At 56.8% G+C, this 13685-nt stretch overlaps 3 protein-coding genes across 3 annotated transcripts; 2 read left to right on the top strand and 1 right to left on the bottom strand.

The window, feature by feature from the left end:
* Positions 1 to 189: 189 nt before the first annotated feature.
* Positions 190 to 5595, top strand: KVR01_003470 (uncharacterized protein). The gene is made up of 3 exons (XM_044781254.1): positions 190 to 609; positions 664 to 3542; positions 3600 to 5595. The coding sequence occupies exons 1-3, from the start codon at positions 442 to 444 to the stop codon at positions 4339 to 4341; spliced, it is 3789 nt and encodes a 1262-aa protein (XP_044648485.1). The 5' UTR covers positions 190 to 441; the 3' UTR covers positions 4342 to 5595.
* Positions 5596 to 9869: 4274 nt separating this feature from the next.
* On the bottom strand, positions 9870 to 11645 carry KVR01_002341 (uncharacterized protein; the record flags this gene model as incomplete). Its single annotated transcript, XM_044791899.1, has 1 exon — positions 9870 to 11645. One exon carries the CDS (start codon positions 11643 to 11645, stop codon positions 9870 to 9872), a length of 1776 nt encoding a protein of 591 aa, XP_044647356.1.
* Positions 11646 to 12221: 576 nt separating this feature from the next.
* Positions 12222 to 13275, top strand: KVR01_002414 (uncharacterized protein; the record flags this gene model as incomplete). The annotated part of the gene is made up of 2 exons (XM_044791441.1): positions 12222 to 12279; positions 12353 to 13275. The coding sequence occupies 2 exons, from the start codon at positions 12222 to 12224 to the stop codon at positions 13273 to 13275; spliced, it is 981 nt and encodes a 326-aa protein (XP_044647429.1).
* Positions 13276 to 13685: the final 410 nt, after the last annotated feature.

Genomic DNA, 13685 nt, shown 5'->3' with positions numbered 1-13685 from the left:
ATGAATGCACTGAAAGGGTCAAATGAAAGATCGAAATGCTCTCACTTGCGTTCTACGCCAGCACCCCCCCCCCCAAACCCGAGAACAAGCGGGTAGGGTGTGTCACAGACCCTGATAACAAGGGTTTTAGCAAGTGCTCCCGAAGGCAAATTGCCAGGCCTCAGAGGCCTTGCTTCAAAGATCTGTATACTCGAAGGGGCTCTTACAACAACAGCCAAGCTCATCAGCAGCTTAGAATATCTGTTGCTTGGTGTTCTTATTTGAGTTTATTCCCTTGTAACCGGTACCGGGCCCCGGGCAAATCTTGACAGCAGTCAGGTTATTTGGTGAGAAGCCACGTCAGGAGACCTGTAACTACCTAGGTAACCTTCGCCAGGCAGACGGTTTTGGCGAGGGGAATTGCTGCATCCAAAGGCTTTACTGTCCACCAAGTACAGCATTATGGAAGACGCGCCGGAGGAAGATTTGGACATCAAGTTGCAAACGGTCTCCAAAGACCTGATTGCCGACTTTGACGCCCGCCTCAGGCCCTTCTTGCGCAAAGCAGATGGGGCTGGTCGTGTGCGCTCCCGCGTGCGTGGACGTGAGGTGACGTTTCTCACGTCAAACGTAGGTGACAAATATCATTCCCTGATGCATACTTGGATTGACTCGTTCGGACAGCTTCTCGACCCCTTTCAAGAATTGCCTCAGCTCCTTGATCCGCACTTGCCCAAGTGGCTCCCCGTGCTCGCCGAGGCCTTCTTGGAGTACCAGCAGACAAGGCGGCGGCACGCCGTGGAAGCGTCGAGCACATCTTCATTGCTGATGCCACTCCCGACCGCAGTGTGCAAGCTGATCTACACATTCTGCAAGATTCGCGGCGAGAAGGTCATCGCGAACTTCCTCAATGTTGAGACCCGCTACCTTGAGCTCCTCCTTTCCGCTATTGAGGAATCAGAAAGACACCTGGGCTCCGAGGGCACGGTGCCCCAATGGAGCTGGGAGGAGCGGTATGTTGTGCTCCTGTGGCTGTCCCATCTCATGTTTGCGCCTTTTGACCTGGCGACGATCTCCTCGGTCTACATGCACGATGTCGACCTGGCCGGCGTCCCAGGCTTCCTCTGGCCGTTCAACCCCCCAAGTATCACAGTGCGGATCTTGCCGCTGGCAACCAAGTATCTGGCCTCGCCAGGTAAAGAGAGGGACGCGGCCAAAAATCTTCTCGTGAGGATGGCCATGCGTCGGGATATGCAACAGCTCGGCATCCTGCAGGCTCTCATCGACTGGGCTCTGTTTTCACTGCACCCGAGCCCGGACAACAGCGATTCTGAGGCCAAAAATGATTCGAAATACGAAATCGACCAGAATCCTTACACCTTTATCGGGGTCCTTGCTTTCCTGGCGGGGGTGCTGTCTTCTGCTGACACATCTGAGGTGGCGAAGTACTCTTCCAAAGTCTTCTATACTGTCAATGCCACAATGTGCAATGATGATGCTACTTCTACCATTATCAGCTCGTCTGCTGTTGCCAGAAAGACTGTCATCAAGGTCATGCGCTCAATTTCCCTGTCGAAGTTGACAAGGGAGAGCCGCGACATGTCGGGTATCCAGCTTGTCGAAACCACCGTGCGGCACCTTCTGAGGTGCTTGTCTGATAAAGATACTCCTGTCAGATTCGCGGCTAGCAAAGCCCTGGGAGCCATCACCCTCAAGTTGCCCAAGGACATGGCTTCACAAGTCGTGGCAGCTGTTCTACAGGCATTGAAGGAACATGTTCGGCTGGCTGACCAGGGAATGAACTCAAGCTTGTCAAGCTGGCAGCCGCTGAAGAGAGATCTGAGGTCAGTAGATCCTCTTGAGTGGCACGGGCTAATGCTCACCCTGTCCCATCTCTTATACCGGCGTTCGCCTCCCCCAGAGAGCCTCGGAGACATATTGCAAGCATTATTGCTTGGTCTCTCGTTCGAGCAGCGAAGCGCGTCCGGGGTCTCTGTCGGAGCCAATGTTCGCGATGCGGCTTGTTTCGGCATCTGGGCCGTTGCAAGACGTTACTCCACTCAGGAGCTTCTTGACGTCAATCATGAGATCTTGAACAGAGAGCGCAATGAAAGTAACAATGGCTCTATCTTGCAACTACTTGCTACTCATTTGGTAGTCACGGCTTGTCTCGACCCTGCTGGAAACATCAGGCGTGGCTCCTCGGCTGCTCTACAGGAGCTTATTGGGAGGCATCCTGATACCGTGGAAAAGGGCATCGCGATTGTTCAGACAGTGGATTATCACGCTGTGGCACTGAGATCGAGGGCGATGCAAGATGTTGCTTTAGCCGTCACAAAGCTACATCCACAGTATGGCGTGGCCATCCTCGAGGCTGTCGTTGACTGGCGCGGTCTGGGTGACGCCAATGATCGTGTTCGAAGATACGCAGGAGCATCATACGGTATGATTACAGCAGAACTGACACGGGTGTCCTCGACCAGCACGGAAGTCATCTCCAGGTCCGTCGATGCCATAGCATCGTCCATCCGGGTGCTGCAACCGCGCCAAGTCGAGGAACGCCACGGTCTACTGCTAGCCATGGCCTCAATTATGGATCAACTTCCACATCTGGTTTCATCATGCCAAGATAATCCGCAACAGCTAGCACTCGTGATTCAGAAAATACTGTCAGAGCTGGAGTGGAACCTGAAATTCATTGAAGCTACCACTTTCCGCCGGCCGGATCTCATTGCAGAGGCAGCAAGTCGACTGTTCACCTCCTCGTTGCCTGTTTTCCAAGCATCACACCGCGGTATTCATGCTAGTACTCCGGAAGACTTGGTGACTGCTCCTTATCTACTATCGTTCTTGAAGACAAGCGCCGCAGGCACTGCTGTGTTCCGGCTGGCAGAACTCTCTGTTTCGAACGAGCTCCCACTTGCTTGGGTCAATGAGCTTGTTCCGACGATTTTGAATGGCTATCTTCTTAGGACAGAGGGAATGGTTGTCGAAGCGGTCTCCGAGGCTGCGGTAGCATTGCTGCTGCTGTTGGAGCCTGCTCGACGTGATCAACTGATTGAGAGCTGGGCAAATGCTGCACTGAATGCGCAACGAGGCGGGAGCATCAAGGGATACTTGATGGCTTTGACGAGATCCCATGCAGTCATTCATATGTCTTCTCAGGAGACGAGGTATGGAGCCATGGAACTTATTCCTAGAACCTTGCTACAATGCTGGGCCAAGGACATAACTGTGGAGGCGAGGGTGTGGATACTTGAGAGCCTCATTGAAGGCGACGTGATGAAGTATCACGCCCAAAGATTGCTTCAGCTGATTACAGAGGCACTGGAAGACTATACTACGGACGCGAGAGGGGATGTAGGATCCCATGTCCGATTGCACGCCATACAGGCAACCAAGCACTTATGGTCCATGATGGGAAACCTAGAGACAAGGCCAGGAGAAGCCACCCGAGCAGCAGCTTCTCGTCTCTTGCTACCAATCATGCGCCTCGGTGCTGAGAAACTTGACAAGGTGAGACCGGAAGCACAGTCAACGCTGTATCTGGCCCTAAGTTCAGAGTACGTACCACGTTCCCATCACAATCAGAGGCTAGAACAGAACTGACACAGCCACAGCTCATCAGCAGAACTGGGGAATCGCTTATGCTCATCCAAGGACTACTTTTATTTCCTGCTTGACCTGACGACCCATCAAGACTGGCTACATGAAACATTCCAGGTCGACGACGGGCCAACGCCGCAGGAGTGGATGGATGAGCTCCTGGCAGGGTACGTGGCCTCAGCAGACACAGGCAACGAGGACCTCGTCATAGCAAGCCGCTCCGCACTCTGCGAATACTCCAGGGCAAGCCAGGAGAACCTCGACCGAGTGTGTGCCTCCCTCTACCGGAACATGAAGGCCCGTCAGGGCCAGGACCGGATCACGGTGCCGACGCTGGAGATTATCGCGTTCCTATTGTCTGTGGGACTGTACCAGAGAACCAAGACAGTCGATTTCAAGAACCTCTGCCTTCAGGCGCAAAAGGCAAGCTACAAAACCGGCAACGTGCGGAAGCTCATCGCCTGTGTCAAGGTGTACGGCGGCATCGCGAGCATGGGCAAGGGCTGCGACGGCTTGCCGGCGATGGCGACCGAGGCTCTGGGGCAGAAACGGCTGGAAGCTGTGGCGGAGGCTCGGAAGAGGCTGGGGGCCTTGATGCTGCACCCCTGGCCGCGCGTCCGGACGGCGGTCGTCGACGAGCTCTGGAATGTACTCTCTGGGCAGGAGGACGAGATGGCCGGGAGGCTCAAGGGAGTGGACTGGGGCGCGGCCGAGAAGGGTGTTTTGAAGCGGTTCGGGTCGGACTTGAGTCTCTAGGGCACCCAAAAGGCTTTGGCTGCGGATGAGACGCCAGCCAAGCATATAGATGTTCTAGATTCGAGCAGCGCAGGGTCGACTGCTTCATACGAAATGATAACATCATCGGAGACCTCATGAGAGAAACTCAATCGTCCTTTGGTCTGCCACATGGTTATCCTACGAATGGATTGCTCACGAAGACGTTCCGCTACAGTTGTTGATCCCCACGACGGGTTATCATATTGGAGCTTAGGCAGGAGCACTGTCGTGATGATTCACGATGGAGATGTTGTGGCCGTGTCAAGCACAATCGAGCAAAAACGGTTGGAGCGTAAGGATTAAAGATTTATTCCGAGGCCTGGCATGTGACATCTCCCGCCGTAACATCTCTGAGACGTCCAGTTGGAGCTGTGGGTTGTCCCACCCAGGCGGTCTAGACTCGGGACCGGCGGGTTGCTTCTGGCGAGGTGGGCGGCACGAATCACCAAGCATGTCGTATTCCTGACAAAGGTCGCACCAGAGCTGCTGTCCGACTCCTGCGTGTTGCCAGTGACGTCGCGAGTCCTTCTCTCGGGGCAAGCAGGGAGTAATACACAGTATCCAATCTCCTTCTCGCAGGCGAACAGGCGGGACAGCCTGGACAGGGTGGAACAGATTCACGGTCCCCACTCTTAGCCCCAGCTCCCAGATTCGATCCCACGTGTCAGGCCTGTCAGTAAGTGGGGACGGGGAGAACGAAGTCTTGCTTTCGGCTCGAATTAGGTTCGACTCCGGTATAATTTGATTAGGCTCGACGTCGGCAAAGGGGCCAGAACGGAGGGAAGCTTGCTGTGGCTTGCACCCATCGTTCGATGGACAGGCCTATTTGATGGGCGCGCCTTACAGGCGGTATCCCAGCCCGGGCTGGCCTTACTGTTGAGACGTTGAATCGCGAGGGTCGTGCGTGCTGAAACCAAGAAAGTTTGCGGTGAACAGACATGGAGCAACGGTTACGGCAGCCGAGGTGCAGAAAGACCAGGGAGGGGCGCGGTGCAGCAATAGACGCAACGTGTGGGTCGCCAAAGGCGGCGAATCGACGGCGCGGGCGGCTTCATGTAAAATGTTCACAACCCAGGAGGCCTGACGGCCTGACGGCCTGTCGGCCTGGGCAAGCATTCCTGGTACTGAAATTGAAATGCAAGGAGGACTTTAAACTTTGGTTCAGTCCCACCAGGCTCGACAAAACATCCCAAAAGCAGATGAGAGATTGGACCGGATACGCCACCGAGTCGCAGCAGAGACACCCGAGATGTCCTATGTAGCATCCTTACAGCGTCACATCCAGTATTATTATTACTGTTGTTTTTCAAGCCTCAAAGCTCGAGCCCCCCTTGCCCCCCTCCCTCCCCCTCCCGGCGGGGGATGGGGGCGCCCGTATCCATCGAGGCTTTGCAGATGTTTGCAGTAGTCTGATAGGTGTAAATCATGACGACAGCCCGTCCAACCCGCCAGGTGCATGGCTGTGGCTGGACGGTGGTTGGACGGGGGCTGGACGGGGGCTGGATCAACTGCCGCAACGCCGAGGCGGACTACTGTGCAAGGCGCTGGCACCAGAGGTCAACGGCCCGTAATTCGATGCTACAGCAACGATTGCATGCATGCAAGTCAAAATCCGCGCGTTCAGGCGGGGATTGCTTCCTTGGACAATCCCGTCTGCCCGTCAGGCCCGTCTGGGTATGCAGTGCAGCTCGAGGCGCAACGAATCGCGAGCCTGAGGGCCCGGCGGCTCCGAGCTCAGAGTACTGTGTCTTGCATGGTGCTGCTCAATGGGCCTGATTGCGTTGCGGGTTGGCGGGTTGGCGGGTTGGCCACCTGAGATTGGTCAATTGTGAGTACCTGGTCCGATCAAACGGCGGATTCCCATTCATACCAGCATCGCCGCCATCGGTGCCGGTCGAGGGCCAATCCTCAGCGCGAGGCTTGCGATTCGGAAACAAATAAAGAGACTGACGACATGATTTGCAGTCTGTTTGACGACGGGGCAGCATGCAGGCGGAAATGACGAGCACGTCAAGCTTTGGGTGGGGGCGAAATATTGCTGCCTGGAGGTTTGATGAGGTACTCCGTACTGTGGTTGCGTTTCTACCTCCCAGCTCCCAGCTCCCAGCTCCCAGCTCCCAGCTGCTAGCTGCTAGCAGTTGGTTCCGACTTCCGACCCCTCAGGCCCCCTTCCCCTTCCCCCAACGACTCCCAGCCCGGGGTTCGGGGATCCATCAAGCCATCCTTGCCTCATCAAAGACCCCCAAGCCTGCCAGCCTGCCAGCCTGCCAGCCTGCCAACCTCTCTCCACCTACACTGACCCCCTCCAACTCGAGTTCAAGCTTCGGTTGGCTCCCTGACCTTGACAACCTTGGACGGAATATCAACCAGGAGTTACCTGGCCTGCCCAATCCTTGCCTCCTCCCCATTGCCTTTTCTCCCTGGCTCCTAGACTACACACAGACTTACGACCTGTCTATGCCGTGCTACGGAGAGGTATAGTCTTTTGATAAAATTTATCTGAATTGAATCGCCTCGACTCGTGGCCACTCGAGTACCAGACCAATCCGTTTGTCCCGCCCGGTATATTCATGCAGCATCCGTCCTGACTGCATCCGCCTCCAATAGCCCGCCCCCCCCTGCCGGCACCCGGGGTCCGTTTGCTTGAGGCTCAGTGACAGACCTGCTCGCCCCGTCTTGTTCCTCCACACAGCGTCCCGCCGGCTGAGCTCTTTGTTTGGTCGTTGATATTGACCTTGGAGTTGACTATAATAGCTGGCTGCTTGTTGTCCAAGCCATCTCGGCCCACCACCCGCTGTCACGAGCTCAAACATCACGCATCACGCATCACGCAACGGGACTGGGTCTAAGACGCCGCTTGACCCCGACCTGCCCAACGCCAGCCGTCCCTCTGGCCAGTGCATGGTAAACCACACCTGTTCCACCTCTGCACGAGTCCTCGCCGGTCCTGTACTGTCGTCCACCATTACTCGCTCTGCCTCGTCGCACCCGGGCGCCCTACGCCGCTCTATTCCCCGACCGGCGGCTGCTTAGGTCTTAGAAACCTAGCAGCCGCATCCCGCCGCCCAGTATTCCAGCCTCTACCGTCTTTGCGCCGGGCCCGTCTTCATGGCGGAGCCCCAGTGCCTCGGCCATCCCAGAGGACATACAGCTTGCCGTCGAGGCCCTGAACAACCTCAAGGAGCACTGTCCCGACTGGGCCAAGCGACTCGACGAGCTCAGCAGCCAGATCGAACAGAGGCAGCTCGACTTGGCCGAGGTGGCAGAGCAGCAGCCCTCAGCTCTCCTGGACCCCAACGGCCCGTCGACCAAATCCGTGCGGAATCGCGGCTCCACCCAGTCGCTCAAGCCCAGCGACGATGGCGATGCACATCCTGGGGCGCCAGCAACGCCGAGGATATACCCTGTCGAGAACAAGAATGCCGCGCACGAGGCACGGCGAGCTTCAGTGGCGTCGAGGGGTGGTGTTGACCGACAGCTAAAAGATCAAGACTCGAGGAATGGCAAACCGCCCTTGGGCCCTGCTGCTGCCGAGGGGCAGACAGATCAAGTCATCGCCATCGCCTCGGCTCAAGCGCGGGCGGCGCTTCGGAGGACACAATTGAGCAAGAAACGCGCCGCCGCCGCCGAGTCCTTGCTGTCGGCCGAGGGTGCCACCCCCAGCAAGTACCGCAACCGCAATCTGGTCATGGTCTATTATGATAGTTATGTGCAGTCCTTCTTCGAGGAGCTGGTCAAGTTTGTCAGCGCAAGCCGAAACTTGATGCGCAAGGCCAAGATGGCCGCCAAGGTTGCCCAGATCAAAAAGATGGCCGAGCTCGAGGTGCCGGATGATGACGACGAGGAATCGGTAGGAGATCCATCCTGCAATGGGGATATGAGTATGGATTTGGACCCGCCACAGCTGGCGAGTCCCAACGGCGTGTCCCTGGCGATCCCTGACGGGACCAAGGTGGACCTACCTAACGGCCAGGGGCACACTCGGGCGGATACTGCTCAGACTCAACCAGATCAGAACATGGACAACGTTCCGTCGCCCGCCATCAGCCCCGCCTGTTCCCCACAGCCACGCACGCCGACGGTTACGAACGGCCAGGGCAATGGCAATAGCCACAAGCTCAAGCCCAATTCCGTACCCACCGCGAGGCCGAAGCTCGGGGGTGGTTATTCGTCCTTCTCCTCTTTTGGCTTGGGATCCGGGGACTCTCAGCAGACCGATGTCTTTGATGAGCTGGACAAGAGCCTGGAGTCCGTCCAATCCATGTGTGAGCACGCGGCGCATCAATTCCTGAGGGATGGCGATTGTAGCGACGAAGTTGTGAAGATCAAAGACCGCCTCAGTGGGACCAAGAACTCCGCAGAAAAAGAAGTGAATCGCATACTGGATCAGGACGAGATCCTCAAAGCCAAGCTTAGTGAAGCGCCGCCCCGAGCTAGGAGCTACCGCCCACAAAGTATGAGACGAGGCGCCAACCTTGCCGCGACGAGCCCGACTGCTGCACAATGGAGTGCCGAGACTCCGAAGATTACGAATGGCGGGTTTGATGGCAACGTGCTCTTGGCGGATCCGGAGTTGAGCCCATTTGGAGGATCCGGTGGGGTTCTGGAGGTTGATGATGGGAGTGAAGAGGAGAATCGGGAGCCACCAAAGCTGCAGTACCGATCGACACGAGCGATGGGCGCACTCAAGACCGCATCTCGAGGAGCGTGAGACTTGTGGTCTCCATGGTCTGGCCAAACGAAACAACGGGCAGTCCTCTTAAGACGAGATCAGCGAAATACGGCAAAGCTGGGACCCTCGTTCGCACAAGCGACCAGCTCCCGGAGGTAGAGTTGTCCGCAGACTCCCAAGGCAAACGGCTCAAGGGACTCGTTCCAGATTACTTCGGCCGAACCGTCACGCACCACGTGGGAGTCGAACAAGCGGGCCAGTAGGTTGAGACAACCACGTGGCTTCACGCGGGAGGGATCTGAGTAGCCGGGGACGAATCGTTGCACAATAGCGAGGATATCAAGTTTTGGATATATCCAAGAGCACTGAGCAAGATCTGATGGAGTGCACATAGCTCAAAAGGTTGGCATTGGGAGGATACAACAGCATTGTTTAACGAACTCGGAGGCACAAAAGTCAATGACCATTTGAAAGACGATTCTATGGAAGTAACGCAGATACCCTGAGCATTCGACGTATTATTCCACCAGAGGATATGTATAAGCCAGAGAACCCGCATTGAATGATACCGGAGGCGCGTAGCCCCGTCAACAGATGTTGTTAAACATTTATTACCGCGAAATGTTCAAAAGAAGTGGTATCCGACTTTTGACTTGCTTATTTTAAACTTCACTTTTTCTCCCTGTCTCCTTGTGTTTTTTGTTCCAATCTGAAGATGCATTCTCCTTTCGAGTCGCCATGTCGGATAGGGACCATTTCCTTATGAATTGCTTAAAATAACAGGCAACGGGTATCGCAGGTATGAAGTCTTCGACAAACAAACCGAACCACCATTTCAGAACATCACCTGCATCTCCATGAGTTCGTCCAACTCCCTCCGCCGGCGGGCCCGATACTCGGCGCTTCTAGGGCCCGGGCCATCCTGCCGTTCGGCAGACGCCGATCCTGGCTGTGGCTGTCCACCTCGCTCCTGGCTACCCTCCCCTCCGGCGCTCCCCTCCGGCTGCGCATGTCCAGGGGGCACCTTCCGCTCCCAGTGGACAGTCCACACAAGCAGCTGCGGGCCCTTGTTGAGCTTGAGCAGCTTCCCCCTCTTCGTGCACTCCTCGCAGTCGGGCGCACCTTCTTCCTCGCCCCAGCCGGCCGTACAGGCGTGACACGCTGCTGAGAAGTGTTGTGGCAGACCGCGCCAGCTGGTCTTTTGTACCGGCTGGTCCGCTGCAGACAGTACATCCAGGTCGTCCGACCAGGGCGAGAGGTCGACCGGGGTGGCGTTGCGACTCCTCTGCATGTGTCTGAACGTGTACGGGTCCCGCTCAGTGCCAGATAACCGCCGCAGCACGGGAAACCGCCAGCGAAGGCGGGCCCATTCCACGATTGCTTCCATCTCAGACTTCTTATCCTCTGACGTCTCGAAGTCGATGGTCAGCTGTTTGAGGTTAGGCATTCGCAGGAAGAGCAGGGCCCAGCAGTCCCAGCGCGGGATCGAGCTCGGTGTCACGCAGAGCAAGGACGGCTCGATGCGCTTGTCGGCCTCGGCTGAGGTGCGCATGCTGCTCAACATGTTGGCCACTGGTGGGCTCGCACGGCTCGTTTGTGGGCTGAAGGGGTTGATCAGCAGCGGCGCATTTCCCTCCCAGTTCCACCAATCTGTGCGACGCAGGTAAATCCGTAGGCTTGTTAGATGCTCTGTTAGACGCCAGGGGCTGATAAGACCAGCTTCTGAAAGCCGTGTTGGCGATGATTGCCCTAGGCTCTCCCAAATCGCTGGCCCTGCGGAGCCCGGCCGGTACCCATGTTGAGGCAGCGAAGCAGGAAGTCTACCTTGGTAGGACGCAGCGCGAGAGACACGTGGGAAGGCCATATACGAATGGCTAGTGACAAAATGCGCTGGATGAAGCCGCGCTTGAGGCATGTGACGCTGAAGATGTGGGCCGGCAGTGAACACACCAGTCACGAGATCCATCAGATCCCACTCGAGGTACCGCACCTGCGAGAACATCTGCAGGTTGCGGATGTGCTGAGCAGCTCCACGGGGAAGGCCAGAGACATATTTCGCGGGGGACTGTGGACACCAACACGGCCCTCTCGTATTGTAGAAGATCTTGCTACCTTCAGACCTAAGCCCACAGGCTTCAAGGTAGACGCGTCGACAAGTCCCGAGTAGGGCCGTCTTCATCTTGCGGTGCCCCGTGTAGCCGGGGCGGAACCAGTCCCAGCTGTTCTTCAGCTCACGGGCAGAGAGGAGAAACGAGGCCAGGGGTGGCTGGACTGCCGGTGCTGGCCCATCGTCCGGGTCAGGCGGTTGAGCGCTGCTTTCCTGTCCGTGTGGGTCACTTGCCTCGCTAGCTGGGCCATTTTCCAGGTTGGGCTCGTCGTCAAGCTTCTCATGATCATCACGGGCAGAGAATTCATGTTGGATGGGGCGGTCTAGCGCTGGTGCAGTGAACTCGGCGAGTGCGAACTCGAAGATGAGGCTGCGAAGCTCGGCAGGGAGCACGCTGAAGAGAGGCGATGGCTCCTGTTGGTTCACAGTATCCCAATTGTCAATGCGGTGGCTCATTGGAACTGCATCCTCGCTTGAGGGGCGAGGATTGCTTGAACCTTCCATGGCAAGGAGAAGACGCCTGCACTAGGGCAAGACAAGGGTCGAGAGGATTGAGGAGTTGGGCAGAAACTTGGCGGAAGGGAGAAGGGGAGGAATGAGGGAAAGGGGGAGGAGAGCAGCAGTCCTAGACTGGAACAGCAGCTCCCATGTTTGTTCCTGTGTCATGGTCGGAAGCAGCGTTGCTTGTGCCACCGCACGTTGAACGCTCGTTCGAAACGATTCGACGTCCATTGCGTTGCCTGCTGCGTATTGACGCGAGGCGAGAAGACGCGGGCCACAAGGCGGACCAGAAGCTATGCTGAGCTGTAGGTTGCCTCGTCCAAGTACGGAGTACCTGGGCACCTACCACACGGACCTGACGGATCCAATGGTGGGGCTGCCCCAGTCTGACCACCCGATTAGCGCTCGCATGCATGTATCTAGGTGGTGTGGGAGCATGGGCCAGCAGTTCACCGCGGGGTAGCTCCATCTCCCCAGCCCAAGGCCCGAATTTGCATGTTTGCACTTTGAACTCAACTCAACCTCGAGATAAACGCGATACCCACCCTTTCGCTGCTAGTCTTGTCCCCACCAGCCAGAATGTCAGCCCCGGAGGACCTCGTGCCTCGGTTCAAGCTCGAGCGCTTGCTCAACCAGGGTAAGGCGATCGATCTGTCCCGCCGGCCGGAGTGAATTCTACAATATCTGACCCGGGCCGTCTCCCTCTTCAGACCAAGCAGGCAGGAGAACCTCGCTCCTCGGCACCATTGACAACCAGCCAGCCTTGCTGGTTCTTGAGCGCGCGCCGTTTCCCAACTCCCATGAATACCTTGGGTCTATAGCCGGTAGCCTCCGCACGCTCAAGAATCTAGGCGCCAATGACATCTACCACTGGTACATGGCCAGCAGCGGCGCCATTGCCGACAAAAAGAGCGATGACGACTTCGCCGACCTGAAGATCAACTTGATATACCCGTGCACGGAACAGCACGTCAAGAAATACAGCAAACAGGGGGTCCGATTTGTGACAGAAACACCCGAGATCTACCGGGACAAGATCCGACCACACATGCAGGCAAAACGAGACCAGGGCCGACTCAACTGGGTCTTCAACATTATCGAGGGTCGCAAGGAGGTCGAGGATGTCATTTACAGGACACCTCTCGGCGAGGCTGGTGATGAGGGCTTCCTCCTCCTCCCAGACCTAAATTGGGACAGGAAGACAATCGAGGCTCTGCATCTGCTGGGCATAGTGGAGCGTCGAGACATCTGGAGCTTGCGAGACCTCAAGGTCAAGCACATCCCTTGGCTTGAGCACATGAATGCCAAGTTTGTCGAGGCCACTGAGAAGGTATATCCCGACATCGAGTCCGACCAGTTGAAGCTATACGTGCACTACCAGCCAACGTACTACCACTTCCACATCCACATTGTCCACGTGGCTCTCGAGGCCGGCGCGACACAGGCAACAGGCAAGGCCATCGGGCTGGAAAGCATAATCGAGCATCTAAAGAGCATGGGCGACGATCAAGAGAAGGGCATGGACTCGGTGTCATTGAGCTACACGCTCGGCGAGGCTGGCGAGCTGTGGACGGAGGTGTTCGGGCCGCTCAAGCGCGGTACTTCTTCTCAATCGCCAGCACCAGGTCGTTAACTTCGGCCCCATGCGGGCAGTCGGTCCATTCTCCACCGTCTCGGACACAGTAGAACTCCTCGTCCAGGCGTACCGTACAGCTTTTAGTGACTCCGACCTAGGGGATGCGGTGTCAGTCAAGTGAAGTCTCGAGGTTAAATGCCAGCAGACGCAGTGACAGCCTACATCTGATGAGTGGCGGACGCTATTTCGGAGCATCTCGACTCCCCAGGCACCGTCGTCCTTGCTTGCGCACTCGTCCAGCTTTCCAAAATCAATGGCATGCTCCAGAGCACAGTCCTCGATGAGGCTCCGCTGCGGGATGTGTTGGTAGTCCTTCATCAAACACATGGAGAATCCAAGGTAGGTCTTCGGGTCGGGGTAGAGGTCTTCAGCACAGAGAAGCATGATGTTACCGAGACCTAGTCCAG

Source organism: Diaporthe batatas (assembly GCF_019321695.1).
Source record: "Diaporthe batatas strain CRI 302-4 chromosome Unknown Contig00003, whole genome shotgun sequence".
Lineage (NCBI taxonomy): Eukaryota > Fungi > Ascomycota > Sordariomycetes > Diaporthales > Diaporthaceae > Diaporthe > Diaporthe batatas.
The sequence above is the reverse complement of the archived record's forward strand: the minus strand, read 5'-3'. Positions and strand labels throughout refer to the sequence as shown.

Excerpts from the sequence above, each read along its gene's own strand:
- KVR01_003470 (XM_044781254.1), top strand. The coding sequence starts at position 442 with ATGGAAGACGCGCCGGAGGAAGATTTGGACATCAAGTTGCAAACGGTC. Across the intron at positions 610-663 it reads TGACGTTTCTCACGTCAAAC|CTTCTCGACCCCTTTCAAGA; the intron begins GTAGGTGACAAA and ends TCGTTCGGACAG. Across the intron at positions 3,543-3,599 it reads TATCTGGCCCTAAGTTCAGA|CTCATCAGCAGAACTGGGGA; the intron begins GTACGTACCACG and ends ACACAGCCACAG.